Consider the following 17,665-nt stretch of genomic DNA (forward strand, 5'->3'; position numbering starts at 1 on the left):
AGGATTTTGGGCCACAGTGTAGTGCTTAGTGCAGAAAGCTGGGTCTATAATCAGGACAATGATCCAAACATACTTCAATAAGCCCCCAGAAATAGATGTAAACAAAGCGCCAGAGAGTTCTGAAATGGCAGCAATGAGTGCAGATCTAAATCCCATTGAACACATGAGGAGCGATCTTAAAAATGCTGTTGGGAGAATGTGCCTTCAAATATGAGAGACCTGAAGCCGTTTGTTAAAGAAGTGTCCAAAATTCCAGTTGAGAGGTGTAAGAAGCTTGATGATGGTTATAGGAAGCGATTGATTGCAGTTATTTATTCTAAAGGGCGTGCAACCAAATAAGTTGAGGCTGCCAACAATTTTGTCCAACCCATTTTCAGTTTGTGTGTGAAGTTATATCCAATTTGCCTTTTTGCCTCTGTTTTTTCTGTGTTGTCCCAATAAAACACTAAGAAAATAAACCATATGGATAACAAATCGTGTAATTAAAATAAGTTGAAATAATATTCTAGGAGAATTACTTCATTATTTCAAACTCAAGGGTTCCAACAATTTCGGCCATAACTATGTGTTAAAGCGCCACTCCAGTGTTTTTTTTAGTGCTGGAGTAGTGCTTTAAAATCTAAGTTCCCTGCCCCTGGTATTATACTCACTTTCCGTCAGCTTCACTGTTTTTTTTTTTAGCACCGTTCCAGTCCCACGGCACCATCTTGTGCCCGTAACTTCTGACTGGCTGGAAGTCAAAAGTTACCTGACAACATTTCAATGCAAGTGTATGAGAGCCAGAATGATGCTCCCATAGACTTGTATTGAGTTGTGACCTCTGGCGTGCTCCGTGAAATACGGTACTGGAGCTGCTGGCAAGTCACAAATCATAAGAGACTGACCAGAAAAAAATAAAAACGGTGTCAGATGAGTATAAGACGGAGCAGGGGACTTAGATTTAAAGCAGCACTAAAGTGGTGCAATAATTAAAAACACTGGAGTGGTGCTTTAAATCTATTTATTAGAAAGCCTTTCCAAGATAACTTTTTTTTTAAATGCTAATCCTTATAATTTTTGAAAAGGTGAATCCCATTTCAGAAAAAACACAACTTTTAGTTGTAAATAAATCAGGATACAATTTGTTTTTATAGAACTAAGTTTATTTCCATAATTACAGTTTCAATTATTTTAAAACCTTCTTCCTTCCACATTACCTTTGGATATTATCCATTTATTAGTTTCAGCAGGAAATGTGAATTGATAATAGACAGTATTTCCGTATTTATACCTGTTGTGTATCTGAAAGCAAAGCTGTCAAGATGCGAATGTGTTTAAGTAGAAAAATGATACAGCCCAAGTCTCCGTACACATCAAGTAGCAAACACACAGAAAGTGGCCTGTAGATTTGTACAGCAGGACTACTAGAATTTCTTTTAATTATTCATCATAAAGGTGTGATATGTGGTTCTAGTGACAGCATTGAAGAACAACAGATTTGTCGCATACATTTCATAAGATCATAACCTACAAAGCAAGACTTCATGTTATCTAGATAATCCAGTGTCCGCGATCTGCCACATGATGGCAATGCAGCACCGCAGAACCAGCGATTCAATGGCAGAAAACAATTAAGGTAGTATATTCCTCTTGGATCTGACCAGGCAAACACCTGATATGTAGAAGGTGAGGTTTATGAAAGGTGTATACACAAACCTTTTACAAAAAAATAAAAAACCTTTCTGCTTCTAGCATTTTGGAGTTCAAATAATTTCCATTCATCTGTATACATTTCAGGTAATGAGTAGTTGCACTCGCCTCTATTAATATTTGGAGCCGTAATCCCTTAAATTGTTTTGTAAAAGTCTACAAGATTGGGTAATTTTGCTTGAATTATCATATAAAGGGATCAAACAAGCTCTACGTCTCCGCCGACTGTGTGATTGCTACTCAATTTTAGGATTATATGTTGTTGCATTCAGGTTTAAATTGCTATAATGATCTATGACAAGGTAGAGGTGTGTAATAGGTGAAGTGGCTGGTATTCAACTCCTCATGGTTTAAAGTGAACCACCTGTCACCAGGTTTTTCCCTTATAAGCCGTGGCCTCCTCCAGTGAGGTCTTATATACTGTAACCTAGAATACTGTATATAAGAGCCAAGGTCGCTCTGTATAACATAATAGATATTTTATTATACTCAACTGTGGGGCGGTCGGGTCTGATGGGCGTCGCTGCTCAGTCCTGTGTCTTCTCTTTTTTATGCAGTCGCCGTCCTCCTTCCCAGCCCCGTGTGGGTGACGTGTCCTATGTCATCCCCACAGAGGCCTCCATTACACTCCTGTGTAGGCGCTCTTTGATCTGCCCTGCTGAGGGCAGCGAAGTACTGTAATGCACAGATGCAGGGAAAGTCAAAGAATGTTGGCGCATGCGCACTGCAATACTTTGGGCAGATCAATGTGCACTTGCGCAGGAGCATAATGGAGGCCTCTGTGTGGATGACGTAGGATGCATCATCCACACGGAGCTGGAAGAAGGATGGCGATGGAAGGAAGATGAAAAGTGCTGGACCGAGACCAGCGACTGCCATCGCCCGGTTGCCCTGCAGGTGAGTGTAATACAGGTGTTTTTTTACATTATACAGATAGGCCTGGGCTCTTATATACAGTATTCTAGAATACAAGAGCTTACTCCTGGTAACCGCAGCTTATAGGCTATGTGCCCACGGGGGAAAGTGTCCTGTGGTTATATCCGCAGGACATTCCGCAGGATCTCCCAGAAATCCGCAGCACAACGTTTGTCTGTTTCCATGCTGCGGTTTATTTGCGGAATGTCCTGCGGATATGGTTCGGGCATTCTGCATTGAGGATACAGTACCATGGCTCCGGCACTGCATCCTCAATGCAGAACAAGTGCTGAGTGATCGGTGCGTTCATACCTCCATCACGCAGCACTTATCTCCGTCTCCGGCCGTGTTTACACTATGAAGGAGAAGGTGGGCGGGCCTGAACTAGCTCCGGCTGTCACATGACTGGAGCTCGTGCAGGCCCCGCCCACCTCCTCCTTCCTGCTCCTGTGCATCGAGGGAAAGTGACCGGGTGTCTGCTATCAAGGCAGGTAAGTATGGGACCAAGGCAGGGGATTTCCGCAGGTAATGCTGCAGGAATAATTGACATGCAGTTATGTGCGGCTGTGGGATATCCGCAGTATATTCCGCAACCGCACATTCCGCAACGTGGACACAGCACTCCCCATGTCCCATAGGATAACATGGGGACTGTCTGTACATGCTGAAACTTGCGGATTTATCTGGAAAATCCAGATAAAGCCGCAGGTTTTCCGCGGCAAAATCCATAGAAGCAAGCTCCCGTGGGCACAGGGCCATAGGGGAAAATCCTGGTGACAGGTTCCCGATAAGTGAAACTCCATATTAAAAGATAAGACGACACATTCTGTATAATTTCTTTAAACCATGCAGTTGAAGTTCCACTTTAGATCAGTTCATAATGCTGCACAACAGAATTGCTGTTCTTCAATTTAATCGCACCAACATTACAACTGTGTATACATCTACAACGTACACATACGAAAAGGAACGTTTTTCTGTCCATCTTACTTTCTTGAGCATTTGTGCTAGGCTTTACATGGAATGTGAGCTCAAATCACGCAACTCCAGTGACAAGAGAAATAAATAACATTTTCTGTTATAAAACTATATGTGGCATCTATAAAAGCTATAACATTTTTTTTTTCCTGCAATTTACTTGATGATTAGGAACATCTAAAAAGGTTCAAGAACAAAAAAAGATATTTAGAAGAACAGTGCAAGAATCATAGATATGTAAATAAATTAGATTATAAAAGTTGTGACTTTTTCACCCAGAATTGTGTCTCTAATGGAGCACATGGAACTATTTCAGAACACAAAACTAGACGTCCATATGTCCCATCACTGGTAGGAGAGGAAGGGCAAAGGCAACCAAATACAGGCAGTTCTAGTTATACTCGTCTACATAGGATATATGGCTATTAGCAACATTTAATAAAAATCCCCCTTGGGCAACTTTCACCTCTAGAGCAGTAGTTTGAGACGGTGAGGCCGGCCTCACTCCAATTAAGCTCATTTCCATGATATACTGGATACAGAATAAAAAAAATGTAAGATATAGTACAGATATATTTTCCATATTGGCATGGACTTCAACAATGGTGAGGCCCGAGTTAAAATATGTGGGGAAAAAAAAGCCTTTTTTGCTATAATCTATATTCTTAAAATTAACCCCGCAAAATACAACTTCAAAAACAGGAGCCTACAAGGAGAACCAGAAAACTATACAGAGCAGAACACCTCCAGCCTGTATTTTAGTAACAAGATATACAGCCTCTTTGGAAGCAATTGAGAGTAGTACTAGTGCAAAAGCATAAAAACTTTCCATAACATTCAGCAGTGCCACATATATATATATATCTATGGAACAACAGATCACGTCATCAGGAAACAACACAGTCTTCTTTATTTTTGCCCTTTCCTCTCCTTGGGCTCATATCCGAGCCATCTTCCATCCGAATATCTTCAAGAGATTGTCTGTCTACTGACGATCCTAATGATGCACAGGGTATTTCACTCTCTCCGGTGTACTTTTCACTTCGCATGGTATCATTATCTTTATCATCCTCCTCCTCTGTTTCTTCACCCTCTTGTGTGGATTCTCCTTCACTACTGAAAACCTCAGGTGGCACTATTTCCTTTGGGCTTTCAGCTGTGCTTGACAGAGTTTCATCTGCATTCTGGATGTTGTCACAATCTACGTCAGGAGGCAATAAATCTTCTCTTTGGTCTACTACCTTATGATCTTCCCTTTCCAAGGATACATCTTGACTCTCTTCCTCTGGGATAGGTTTATGCACGCTTTGATCACCACTGTCCTCTGGGATGACAGAGTCAACTATAGACTCTTCCTCCGTTACACTATTCCTTTTGCTAACAATGTGAGACTCTGAAACGTCCAATGTTTTGTTGTCATTATCGCTTACCACCTGTGCAGCTACATTGGTAGAAGATAACAGAGTGTCTTGTGATGGTTGGTCAACGGCAGAGATAATCTCACCATCATCAATAACTTCACTCTTCTCAGCAACAGACAATGTTTCATCCTTTTTGTTTTGATCCACAATAGTTTGTGACCCTGATTCTTCCAAAGGAGAAAGCGGAGGTTCGATCTTCTCTTCCACAATTACTTCTTGTTCTAGATCTACATTTTTATCGCTAGTTATTGTTTCTGACAACTCTGTACCAAGGTCTTCGAGATTGGCGTTTTCTTTATTAGTGTCCGGTTTACTCTCCGAGCTCTCATTCTTACAGATAGTGACATTAGGTTCGTCTGTAGTTTCAGTTTCTCCATCCATGGTGAACTGATCATCAGCTTCTGGGATGTACTCCTCTTGGCTGGTTTTTGGTTCCTCTCTTTCACATTCACTCAAACAACCTGCGTCATCTTCAGAAAATGCACTCATTGTACTGGGAGGTTCATCGACATAATCAATAGCATCCTGGAAGACATCACTTCCTGATGGGCTTATATCACTCTGCTTTGATGTTGTGTCACCATCTACCTCTGATAAGTTCTCCAAAACTTCAGTCAGTGACATTTTCTGCAGATCTTCTCTTATATCATAAGAAATCTCTCCCTTTTGCTCATCCACATGGGTTTCAGATTTGTGGCTACCGACATCAACAGGTTCCATCTCCACCATGGAATTGCCATTTTCCTTCTCATTGCTCTCACATATTACTTCTCCACCCTCTGTGTGCAACTGAATTTCTTTCTGAGCATCTTGTGCAACTTCTTCTCTATCTTGCTCTGTCTGAGAAGGTTGACCTTCACCCACCACTGAGGTGGTCGCCTTTTCTTCCATTGTTTCTTCTGTTTTTCCTACAAAAACCACGGACAAAAGAATGAAGCATCCTCTGACTTTTCAAAAGCCACATCCCCCAGCAGAGGTCAGAAAAAGACAGGGAATGAATGTTTTCTGCTCAAGAGTAGGTAGAAAAGCAACAGGTTGGATAGTGCAGAGATAAAGAACCCACCGTTCGAAGCCCGGATGGTTGATGAAGAGAAGAAACATACAGCAAAGCAGATTTTTTTTTTTTACATTCTGAAAAAAGAGATCCTTCAGTCTACTCTGGAAGGGTTCAGCTTGCTGCGAAATAGTCAAAATGACAGTAAACTTTATACATCAGGAAAAAAAATTATGAAAAATAAATACTGTGATCTTCTGCCTCCTAGATTAAAAAAAAAATGTTGATTCGGATTAGAAAAACATATTTCCTTTTTAGTATTTAAGGCACTTTGATCATTTCCAAAAAAGAAGAAGGCAGCCAGGGTGAGGTCTTCTACAGCTAGTGCCAAAGATTAAAACATTCAGATAGCCCGTTCCTCATCAGACGCATGTACAGTACGGGAATGATTACAAACCACGGATAACTAATAATTACCAGATATATGTAGCTCCATCCAGGTGGGAACAACGACTGCAGTCTACATCTGATACTTGTTTTATAGCCTAGCTTGCCTTTATACAGCCGTCTACTTTTACTTTGGAACAGGGAGTCTGTTTTGAATGAAGAATAGCCTTACAAGGCAACAGGCTGCAGAAGTTATACAAAGCCCAGCATGCAGGGTTAGAGGAAAGCGAAAAGGCTCCGAGAGTGTGCTGCCGGAGAGGCTGAGAAAGAGAGAGAAAAGCTCACCCTATCACTTACCCATTGACACGGCCCGGACAGGAGGATCCGGCGGACCGTCAGAATTTACGTGGTTTTCGATGGAAGTGTCGCCATTCAGAGTACCGTCAGAGTCCAGCACAATGCCGTGTTTCTAAATACAACAGAAATACCTATAGGTCAGCTGCTGAAAAAATGGCAAATCATGTGCTGGATATGATTAGTAAGAAAGCCTTTCCAATAGCGGAGAGAAATGAACAAACTGCAAACAATTTTGAAAGCTACGGTTAAAGGAAAAAAGGTACTTGCCTCATTTAAATAAACATGTCACTGTAATCAGCAATAACATTTATTTGTATAATATGACATTTTATCCCCATTTTTTTATCTATTAATTTTGCCTTTTTTACTTTGTGTCAATTTAAATCTCCAAAACGGACAAAATAGTGTAATCTGTGGCTTCCAACAATAGATGACAAAAGCTGTGGGTGCCTGAAGTATGACAGCACAAGACATGTCTTGGTAAAAGGTCAACTTGTCTCTTATCTACAATTTCAGCATTTTCCTCCCATAGCCATTTTTTTACAGCAATGTGACTAGATGACACATAGAATCTAAATTATTGCAAATCCCCATGATCATTCCTATGCAGGCTTTTGTGGCTGTGCTTCAAATGCAAAAAATTGCAGTTTGGAAATATATTTGCTGCAGCGTAGACAATGGTACAATGTGGTTAATTTGCAAAGTTCTTATACGAAAAGGGGCATTTGCACTGCAAGATAATCGTGAATGAGCGTTGTTCAAAAACAATAATTTCACCACTTGCTATGTAAATAGGCCGGTAATCAAAATGCTTGTTTATTGGGTGAAATTATGTTTTATGCAGCATAAAAGATAGTCATTCTCAGCGATGCATCGTGCACCGTAAACAGGACTCAAACTGTCAAGAACTATGGCAGACTGTGTGCACTGAGTGATCTCATATACATCGCTCAGTGCGCATCATTTACTTTGGTCAGCCTTCGTAAGTGGGCATTCAAATGACTACTGATCGGTAACGTTTCATGTGATGTGCCACGTTTGCAGCAGTTGTTTGCTACTGTTGAGGTTCAAGGGGGTGTTACACGTAGCAATGTCACTGGTGAAAGCACCCGCCCCCGTCGTTTGTACGTCACGGGCAAATCGCTGCCCGTGGCGCACAAAATCGTTAATAGCCGTTACACGGACTTACCTGCCTAGCAACGTCGCTGTTGCCGGCGAACCGCCTCCGAAGGGGGCAGTTCGTGCGGCGTCACAAAGCAGCCGCCCAATAGAAGCGGAGGGGCAGAGACGAGCGGGACGTAACATCCCGCCCACCTCCTTCCTTCCTCAATGCCGGCTGCCGCAGGTAAGCTGCAGTTCATCGTTCCCGAGGTGTCACACATAGCGATGTGTGCTGCCTCGGGAACGACAAACAACCTCCGTCCTCTACAATCAACGATTTTTTAAAAAGGATCGACGTGTCAACGATGGACGATAAGGTGAGTATTTGCCATCGTTAACGGTCGTTCCTTGCTGTCACACGCAACGACGTCGCTACCGATGCCAGATGTGCGTCACGGAATCCGTGACCCCGGTGATATATCGTTAGATACGTCGTTGCGTGTAACGGGGCCTTAAGTTGCCACGATCAATGTTGGACTTTTTGATGCTGCAGAATTTTTGCACCTTAGTTACTTGCGTATTCTTTATTTTTATTGTGTTTTTGTGTGCGGGTTTTTTTTTCCGCTTTTTTAACGTTGCTTTATTTTGTCTGTCTGGTGAGTCATGCTTTGAATTAAGGTGCTTTGTTTTTGAAACTTGTTGGTATTGACATTCTTATGTGTGGATTACATGCGTCTTTGATCCATTTCCCCTGTGGAAACGCACTAAGAACGTATAGGCGTTTTCTACCTGTGGAATTTCTACATCGAATAGAATTCTTTGGGGAAATTCCGCACAGAAAGCTCCGCGTACCCGCAAGAGAAATTGACGTGCTGCAGATTGAAAAATGTTCTGCAGGTGAATTTACACAGCGTAAAAAAGAAGCACAGTGGGCAGGAGATTTTTATTAATCCCATCCACTGTGCTTGTACTGTAGAACGCAGCATTGTTGACACAGCAAAAATACGCAGCATCAAAAAAGTAAGTCAAACTCATTGTAGGCATGTACTCTACCAGTACCAGCAAAAGCTATGATACTCCAGAAATCTCATGCACACAATTGCTTTTTTTTTTCCTGAATGAATTGGCAAACGGTTGCGTTTTTGAAAACTGCAGTATGTCAACTCTTTCAGCTTTTTTCACCCATAGAAAGAAACGAGGAAGTGGAAAAACGCTGCAAAAAAACACAATCATGTATTTTTGCTGAGTTTTTCGTGAATAAAACTAGCTTTCTTAAACGTGTTGTAGACAAATGACACAAATAATCTGAACCAAAATAGCGCAGCAAAAAATGCTTTTTGTAGGGAGTTTTTTTTACAGCCAAGAGAGTAGATTTTGCCTATTGAAAAAAAAACAACGTGTGAACACAGCCCAAGATGCTTCATATGTTGTATAGTCCGCTAAGCTACAAGTCTGTCCATTCTTTACATTGCATCTTCTGGTGGCAATATTAATATTCTACTAAAACCTCCAACCACCACAATATTGGAGCTGCGTGCTACTGCAATAGACTGAAAGGCAGATGTCCGACATCAATAGACTCCCCCTGACAGCAGACCTTCTTACAGCCCTCCAATACAGATGGTGCTAATTATACCTTATGGATTGACTTCACAATGCTACACACAATAAAACAGGGTAAAAGTGCATCCATTGTACCTTTAATGCATCCTTTAGTTGGGTCACCTCGTCCCGAAGGGCATCACGTTCAGTCCGAACTGGATCAAAAAACTCTTTTTGTCTCTCCAGCGCCTGCACTTCCAGGGTTAAGAAAGAAAGAAAAAACGCAGGATGATATTAAAAAAGGTAAAACGCACATTAGTGGAAAAATTGCATGGAAACAGTTTTAGTATGCAGGGTTTAGAGATAAAAGTATCACATATTTAATAATATTATGCACACCTGGGCTTTAAATTAATCTTGTTAATTGAAATCTTAAGGCGCACATACACATCAAAGCCAACATGGCGGTTTTAGCCGAATCCGCCCCCTATGATGTGTCTGAGGCCCCACACTCCCCAATTGTCTGTCAGATGATATTAGGGAGGGAAGGGTTGTGCCGTTTTAATTCACATGCCCGATCCATTTGTTCCCACGCTGGATAAACCACTGCTAGATCTGCCTGGCCACAGATTACTCTGCTCTCCCCATAGGGAACACGTAAATGAGTGTCCTTGTGCATGAAGAAGTTGGAAGAAATAGCGATTCACCACAAGCTATCCAAACTGGCCATATACATGAGATAAATCTTGGCCGATCTCTCCCCGACTTCCGCTTACACACAAATGCTCGGCCAAATATTATATAGCCATGTCTCTTTATGTGCAGGGCATTGCAGCGTAGATATTGGAATGCTCAGTTTTTATATATATATAAAAAAAAAAATGTCCCCCCCACATAAAAATGTGTCACATCCAGTTTTTGGCATAAAATATACATCTCTTTGCATGGCGCCATACTATGCCAGTGTGGTGTTCACACGCAGTCTAGATTCTTGCTCATTTTGCAAACGCCTTCACCTTCCAGTAAATTCCCTATTCTTGTGGCGGCTGCTCGGCTCGTGAAAGCTCACAGGCACCCTTAACAAAAGGCTCATACCCCTATTTTTTTATCCTTCCACTCTATGGTTTCTTTGAGGTCACAGATCTCACGGTCACCGATTTCTTGTTTCTGTTGCAGTTGGCGAATTTCCTAATGGTTGGCGAAGGAAAGCAGCGAGAAAGAAAGAAAAAAGAAAGTTCAAAAAAAAGCAAAAAGGAAGGAATGGCAAGACAGAAAAACCAGATCAGCAACAGAGCAAAGAGGCAAAGAGGCTAACACACTTGATGCATGTAGGGCGGTTTACCATTTTCGGCTGGCAATCACTGACAGCCATCTTATTCTGTAACTCTACATTACAATTTTTTCTCAAAAGACAAATAAATCCTGTGTTGTTGTAACCAATAAGTTCAGATCTTCCTTCCTCACCGTCATCAGAGCCTCTCTCTGCTCCAAAGCCTCTTTCATCTCTGCGAGTTGAAAACGGAGGACACCCTGCTCGTGTTTCTGACGCTCACACTCCTGAAAAGAAAAATTACAGTGCCATTAAACACACATAAGCCCAAAAATGTGCACCATTATCCTCATAATAACACGTAACCTCTGCAGAGCTACTACAAGGAACACATTCTACCATTTGTGCACAATATAATTCAAGAATCTGTGATGGGGAAACAGAAATGAAGGAGAGAACTCGAAAATAATGACTAATGGCATTAGGAAATTCTAACGAAATCTGCATGTGGTTATATACAATGGTGTGTGATGCAATCAGTCATTGCTCAAGTATTGTGATCCTCAGCTTCCGGCTCATCTGCCCCACATAGAACATCTTTAGGATTTTGTCTGTGATGTGTTGGGATAGACAGGTCCAGAGTATGGGGGATGGAGTAGATCCCCAGCTCACAGATTAGACTTAACAGGAGAACAGAATACCACTGCATTTGCATAAGTGATCAAGAAATCCCTAAGGGAACTTAAAAAAATGAAATAAATTATAATATATAAATTTATATATATATATATATATATATATATATATATATATATATATATATATATATATATATATATATACACACATGTATATATATACATATATATGTATACATATACACACACGCACGCATATCTATCTATCTATCTATCTAGATAGAGAGAGAGACACACATTTTATTCTTCTTCTTCAAGTCCTCTTGGGGATTTCTTGATCACTTATGCAACTGTACTGGTATTTTTATATATATATATATATATATATATATATATATATATATATATATATATATATATATATATATATATATATATATATATATATATATATATATATATATATATATATATATATAAATAATATATATATATTATTAAAAAAAATGGGCAAAAATAAATAAAGTACCAAAACCCCAAATACCAAAACAAAGCTAGTGAAATCTAACAAATGACATAATTTGGCATCCCTGTATTTACAATTGTCCAAACAAAAAGAAAAAAAAAAAATAGGATCCTAATATTTACACAAAAAGGGATCAAAATTGTAGATTTGCTGCTTTTTGGTCACATCCTCCATCCAAAGTGCTACCAATAAAACTAAAGCTTGTCCTGCAAACAACAAACCCTCATACAACTTTAGCAACGAAAAACAAAAAAAAAACAAACAAAAAAAAAAACCCATAAAAATAAATAACAAAAAAACCCTATAGCTCTAAGGATACTGTCACACTTGCGTTTCTTTCCTTCAGTCGCAATCCGCCGTTTTGGAAAACAGTGGAATCCGTTAACGGATTGCGCTGCTTCCCATAGACTTGTATGGACGACAGATTGCGACTGATGGACCTGCGTTGCTTCCGCTGGCCGACGCTGCGTTGCTTCCGCTGGGCGGAAGGAATGCAGCATGTAACGTTTTTTTGACCAGCGGAATCCTTCACTGTGCATGCTCTCTCTGGCTCCCTGCACACGTAACCAGGGTACACATCGGGTTACTAAGCAAAGCGCTTTGCTAAGTTACTTGATATTTACCCTGGCTACATGTGCAAGGAGCCAGCGCTAAGCGGTGTACGCTGGTAACCAAGGTAAATATCGGGTAACAAGCAAAGCGCTTTGCTTAGTTATCCGATATTTACCTTGGCTATGTGTGCAGGGAGGCCGACACTTCCCCGCTTGGCTACGCCACCTCCCGCACTCCACTCCGCATGTACACACAGACACACACACCTGTCTCCAGCCATGCAGTCCCCAGCACTGATGTCCTCAGCGTCATTGCCCCGCTCGGCTCCACCCACCCCGCACTCCGTCCCCCGCACACATTCTCGGTGGCCGAATGTTCAGCTGGTCACCCGGCGGCCAGCTGCTGTGAGCTATCAGCTGATCACCTGGCAGCCAGGTGATCAGCTGATCGTTCACAATAGTCTGCCGCCGGTAAAACTGTAAAGAAAAAAAAAAAGCAGATTCCGTTGTTTTGTACGATCTGTTGTGCCACTATATGCAACACATCCGTTGCATCCATCACAAGTGTGAAACTAGCCTAAGAATATGGTGACTGAAGCCTTTTTACCTATTTTTTTATATAAAAAATAAAATTATATTTGGTGTCACTGTTATCAAACTAATGCACAAAAGAAAGATACCAGGTCTTTTTCACGGCCATGCAAGCATCGTAAACATAAAACCAACAAACAACAGTGGCAGAATTGCTGTGGTATTTTTTTTTTTAACAATTCCCTTTTTTGCGCATTATATAGTAAAATAAATGGTGTACTTCAAAACTACAACAAAATTTGCAAGAAAAAAAAAAGGGGGGAGCTGGCTTGTACAGCTTTGTCAACAGGTAAATAAATACATTTCTTGGAAGAAGGTGAAGAAAAATAAAGGTGAAATAAATAATAATATTGGTTTTAAATCAAACTTGGTTATTTTTTTTAAGACCGCCTAACCGCATGTGGTCCTGTGCCCCCTTCCTTGCCCATCTAGTATCTCTGGCTGGACCATCAGCCTGTTTGCTACTTGTCTTGGTTGCCCGATCTGCTGGTCCGTGTCACCGCCGCTCCCATATTACAGGGGTTTTCTGTCCAGAGATGCTAAATAAGGCTGCATAACTCACTTTCTGCTTCTCTTCATACTGACGCCTAGATTCGGCCACTTCTTCCTCCATCTCCAGCAGGACCTCCCGCAGCGTGTCCACTTGATATTGCAAAGACGTTTTCTCATTGTCTAGCTGGGCGTTTGTCACCATAGACCGTTTGTACTTCTCCTCCACTTCTGCTAAGGAGTCCTGAAATATAATAGAAATATTAATACAAATAGCAGCAAATATTTAACATCAAGAATAAAAAAAATTGTTTATTAGTGAAAACAAAATTAGTAGTCCAGCAATATCAGATGAAGGTTTAATGATTCTGCGTGGCAGCACACCATATGTCGGCTATGCCCTGGCAGAGATTAGTGTCACACACCGCAGTACCTTCATCTCCTTCAGCCCTTGCATGTATTTGCCTTCTACATCCTCAATCTGCTCCTTTAACTCACTGATCTCCTGACAGAGGGACACAGAATGCATAGGAATAAAGCAGCAGAGAAAACAAAAGCATGAAACAAAAAAATAGAAGAAAGCACACGTCTTGTATGATGTAGCATTCCTGCAGGGGATTAGACACAACGTCATATGGATACTCAACCAGTGGCAGAAAGATTAGCAGATTGGGGGCAAGACCGCTGTGCACAGCTGGGACAGGGCTCAGCCCGTACAGAGGACCCACATCGTCCAGGCACTGCCTAATCCTGAGCGACATCAGGAGAAAAGGAGAACGCTCAAATATTCCTAACCCAAATACTCCTAACCTACAAAACACGCTGTGGTTACAAAGACTTCAGCGAGAAAGGGATATTATTTCTGAAGAATATAATCCATTTACAGTTTTATACAAAACTACAGACCTACACTAAATATAATTAGCAAGAAATTATGATGATAAAGTATATGGCTGAAAAAAGCAGCAAAAACAACAACAAATCATTCCCATTTAACCCCTTAGTGACGGAGCTAATTTTCACCTTAATGACCAGACCAAATTTTGCAATTCTGACCAGTGTCACTTCATGAGTTTATAACTCTGGAGCTTCAACCGATCCCAGTGATTCTGAGATTGTTTTTTCGTCACATATTTACTTCATGTTAGTACCAAATTTAGGACAATATTTTGTTTGTTTATTTATGAAAACAATTTAATTTTGGCAAAAATTTTGAAAATTTAGCAATTTTCAACTTTTGAATTTTTATACCGTTAAACCAGAGAGTTATGTCACACAAAATAGTTAATAAATAACATTTCCCACTTGTCTACTTTACAACAGCGCGATTTTGGAACCAACATTTTTTTTGTTAGGAAGTTAGAGGGGTTCAAAGTTTATCAGCGATTTCTCATTTTTACATCAAAATTTACAAAACCATTTTTTTAGGGACCACATCATATTTGAAGTGACTTTGATAGGCCTAGGTGACAGAAAAGAACCAAAAGTGACACCATTCTAAAAACTGCACCCCCAAAGTACTCAAAATCACATTCAAGAAGTTTTTTAACTCTTCAGGTGCTTCACATAAACAAAAGCAATGTGGAATGAAAAAAAGCAAAAATTAAATGTTACCTAAAAATGCTGCTCTAACCCAAATTTATTCACTTTTAAAAGAAATAACACAACAAAATGGACCCCAAAACTTGTTACCCACTTTCTTATGAACGCGCCGATACCCCACATGTGGTCAAAAACCTCTGTTTGGACAAATGGGAGGGCTCGGAACAGAAGGAGCAATATTTGAATTTTGGAAAGCAAATTTGGCTGAAATAGATTGCGGGCACCATGTTGCATTTACAGGTCCGCTAAGGTACCTAAACAGAAGAAACCCCTCACAAGTGATGCCATTTTGGAAACTATGCAGAGCCGGCGGCGGCGTCATCCTAAATGCTCCGGAGGGAGGGCTCTGGAGAACCGGATGGGGCTCCGGGGGACCAGAGATCTCCGGTGTCCCAGAGGAGGGCTTAGGGGGAGGACATTTCCCTCCGATCTTGTTAAAAAATGACGTGGGGTCCCCCCTATTTTTGATAGCCAGCTGGGGTAAAGCAGACGGTTGCAGCCTATAGACCACAGCTGGCAGCTTCACCTTGGCTGGTGATCCAATTTGGAGGTCACCCCAAGCTGTTTTTTTATAATTATTTATAAATAATTAAAAAAAAAAAAAAGTGGGATCCCCCTCAAATTGGATTACCAGCCAAGGTAAAGCAGACAGCTGTGGCCTGGTATTATCAGGGTGGGAAGGGCCATAGTTATTTGGCCTTTCCCAACCTAATAATAGCAGGCCGCAGCTGCCCCAGAATTGGCGCATCCATTAGATGCGCCAATTCTGGCGCTTCGCCCCAGCTCATCCCGTTGCCCTGGAGTGGTGGCAAACGGGGTAATAAATGGGGTTGATGCTAGATGTGTAATGTCACCTGGCAGCAAGCCCAGAGGTTAGAGATGTCACAGCATCTAAACAGATACCCGACATCACTAACCCAGTCAGTAATAGAAAAAAAATAAAGACGACAAAAAAAATGTATTTGAAAAAACACTCCCCAAAACTTTCCCTCTTTCACCAATTTATTGAAAATAAAAAAGATTCCGGTCCGCCGTAATCCTTTTTGGAGTTTCTGGACCTTCAAGAATATGGGGGGCACGCTCAGGGAACGTATCCCCCATTTTCTGGAAGAGCAAGCTCTTCCTGTGAGCAGTGTGGGTGCAGTAATCTGAGAATACTGCACTCACACTGCCCCGGTCCAACCTAGGGCAGAGTGACCTGCAGTAACCTCATTCCACAATATGAGGGGCACGCTGAGAGAACGTATCCCCCATTTTCTGGAACAGCAGACCCTCCATGTGAGGAGTGTGGCTGCAGATTACTGCACTCACACTCCCCCGGTCCACAGTACAGCAGTTGCGGTAGTGAGCTCAGCGTCCCTGCTTGCAAGGAGCCAGCTGACAGCTGCTGTCTGCGCATGCGCCTCCCGCTTTTCAGAGGGAGGCGGAGTGATCGCGGGGACGGAGCGGCAGCCAGGTACCGGGGAAGACCGGGGGCTGGGGCTGACAGGGGGGTGACCTGGCAGGACGTGGGGACGACTTTTCTGTCGCATGTGACGTTTCACATGCGACAGAAATGAGAGGAGGATAAATGCGGCCGCGCGCTACTGTGCGTGCCGCCATCTTGCATGCTCCGGAGGAGAGGGGGGGGGCGGGCTCTTGAGAACCGGATGGGGCTCCGGGGGACCAGAGATCTCCGGTTTACCGGAGGAGGGGTCAGGGGGAGGACATTTCCCTCCGATCTGAAATGTTTCATCATTTCAGATCAGAGGGAAATGAATGCAGAGCCGGCGGCGGCGTCATCCTAAATGCTCCGGAGGGAGGGCTCTGGAGAACCGGATGGGGCTCCGGGGGACCAGAGATCTCCGGTGTCCCGGAGGAGGGCTTAGGGGGAGGACATTTCCCTCCGATCTGAAATGTTGCATCATTTCAGATCAGAGGGAAATGAATGCAGAGCCGACGGCGGCGGCAGTTTTCGGCGCGCGTCGGTGCCATTTTGGATGTCCGGTGGGGGTTGATTTCTCCGGTACCGTGGGCTTTGGGGGCACTAGGGGCTTATATTTCTTTGTCATCTGACAAGTTTGATCATGTCAGATGAGAAAGAAATCAGTATTATGTGCCATTTTTTTTTTTTTTTAATGTGACCGGCGGTATACGGTGTATACCGGCGATCACATTATCGGGGTCCAAAAAAAACACCCCGATTCATAATCTTGAGGGTCTCAGAGGGTCCCCCGATATTTTCCGTCACTGGGGGGCGCTAAAAGCTTTTTCCGGCCTGACGTCTCAAAGCGTCGGAACAGAGTAAGTACCCTGTTTTTCTGACGTCTTGAGACGTTAGGCCGTCGCTATGGGGTTAAAAAGGGAATATCAGCCATTAAAAATGATGAAGGTACAAAATATTTTATTTTGTAATTAGGAGTCTGTTAAAAGAGGTTGTCCACTATTTTTACATTAGAATAGGACATCAATGTCTGATCGGCCGGGGTCCAACACCCTGCACCCCCGCTGACCAGCCTTTAACGGTGTTTGCAGCAGGCGAGCGGAAATGTTCAGCTCTGGAGCCGCTCTGTCTTTTGATAGTGGCTGTAGCCGGATACTGCACATCCACCTTCTAGTTATTTGAATAGGTGGC

The 17,665-nt window shown here is 42.2% G+C and overlaps 1 protein-coding gene and 1 long non-coding RNA gene across 17 annotated transcripts in view; one reads left to right on the forward strand and one right to left on the reverse strand.

Moving 5' to 3' along the window:
- The window catches only part of LRRFIP1 (LRR binding FLII interacting protein 1), a 193,995-nt gene that overhangs the window by 26,763 nt on the left and 149,567 nt on the right, over window positions 1-17,665 (reverse strand). For 11 of the 15 annotated variants that reach the window (XM_075317502.1, XM_075317498.1, XM_075317499.1 and 8 more), the window contains 7 exons: window positions 13,883-13,954; window positions 13,523-13,693; window positions 10,849-10,941; window positions 10,480-10,572; window positions 9,541-9,633; window positions 6,742-6,853; window positions 1,125-5,911 (listed from right to left, as the gene is read on the reverse strand). In XM_075317502.1, coding sequence (XP_075173617.1) covers window positions 4,470-5,911; window positions 6,742-6,853; window positions 9,541-9,633; window positions 10,480-10,572; window positions 10,849-10,941; window positions 13,523-13,693; window positions 13,883-13,954 — 2,076 coding nt within the window. In that variant the 3' untranslated portion in view covers window positions 1,125-4,469. Of the gene's footprint in view, window positions 1-1,124; window positions 5,912-6,741; window positions 6,854-9,540; window positions 9,634-10,479; window positions 10,573-10,848; window positions 10,942-13,522; window positions 13,694-13,882; window positions 13,955-17,665 lie in introns of those variants that run through there. The other 4 variants (XM_075317500.1, XM_075317510.1, XM_075317511.1 and 1 more) reach the window with 3 other exon arrangements.
- Window positions 6,277-10,970, forward strand: LOC142245135 (uncharacterized). 2 transcript variants are annotated; one of them, XR_012724732.1, is made up of 4 exons: window positions 6,279-6,497; window positions 6,586-7,000; window positions 9,631-9,687; window positions 10,561-10,970. It is a non-coding gene; the product is annotated as an uncharacterized LOC142245135 (long non-coding RNA). The 2 variants fall into 2 exon arrangements; XR_012724731.1 differs by having other exon boundaries at window positions 6,277-7,000.

This window comes from Anomaloglossus baeobatrachus, chromosome 7, assembly GCF_048569485.1.
Source record: "Anomaloglossus baeobatrachus isolate aAnoBae1 chromosome 7, aAnoBae1.hap1, whole genome shotgun sequence".
Taxonomy (NCBI): Eukaryota; Metazoa; Chordata; class Amphibia; order Anura; family Aromobatidae; genus Anomaloglossus; species Anomaloglossus baeobatrachus.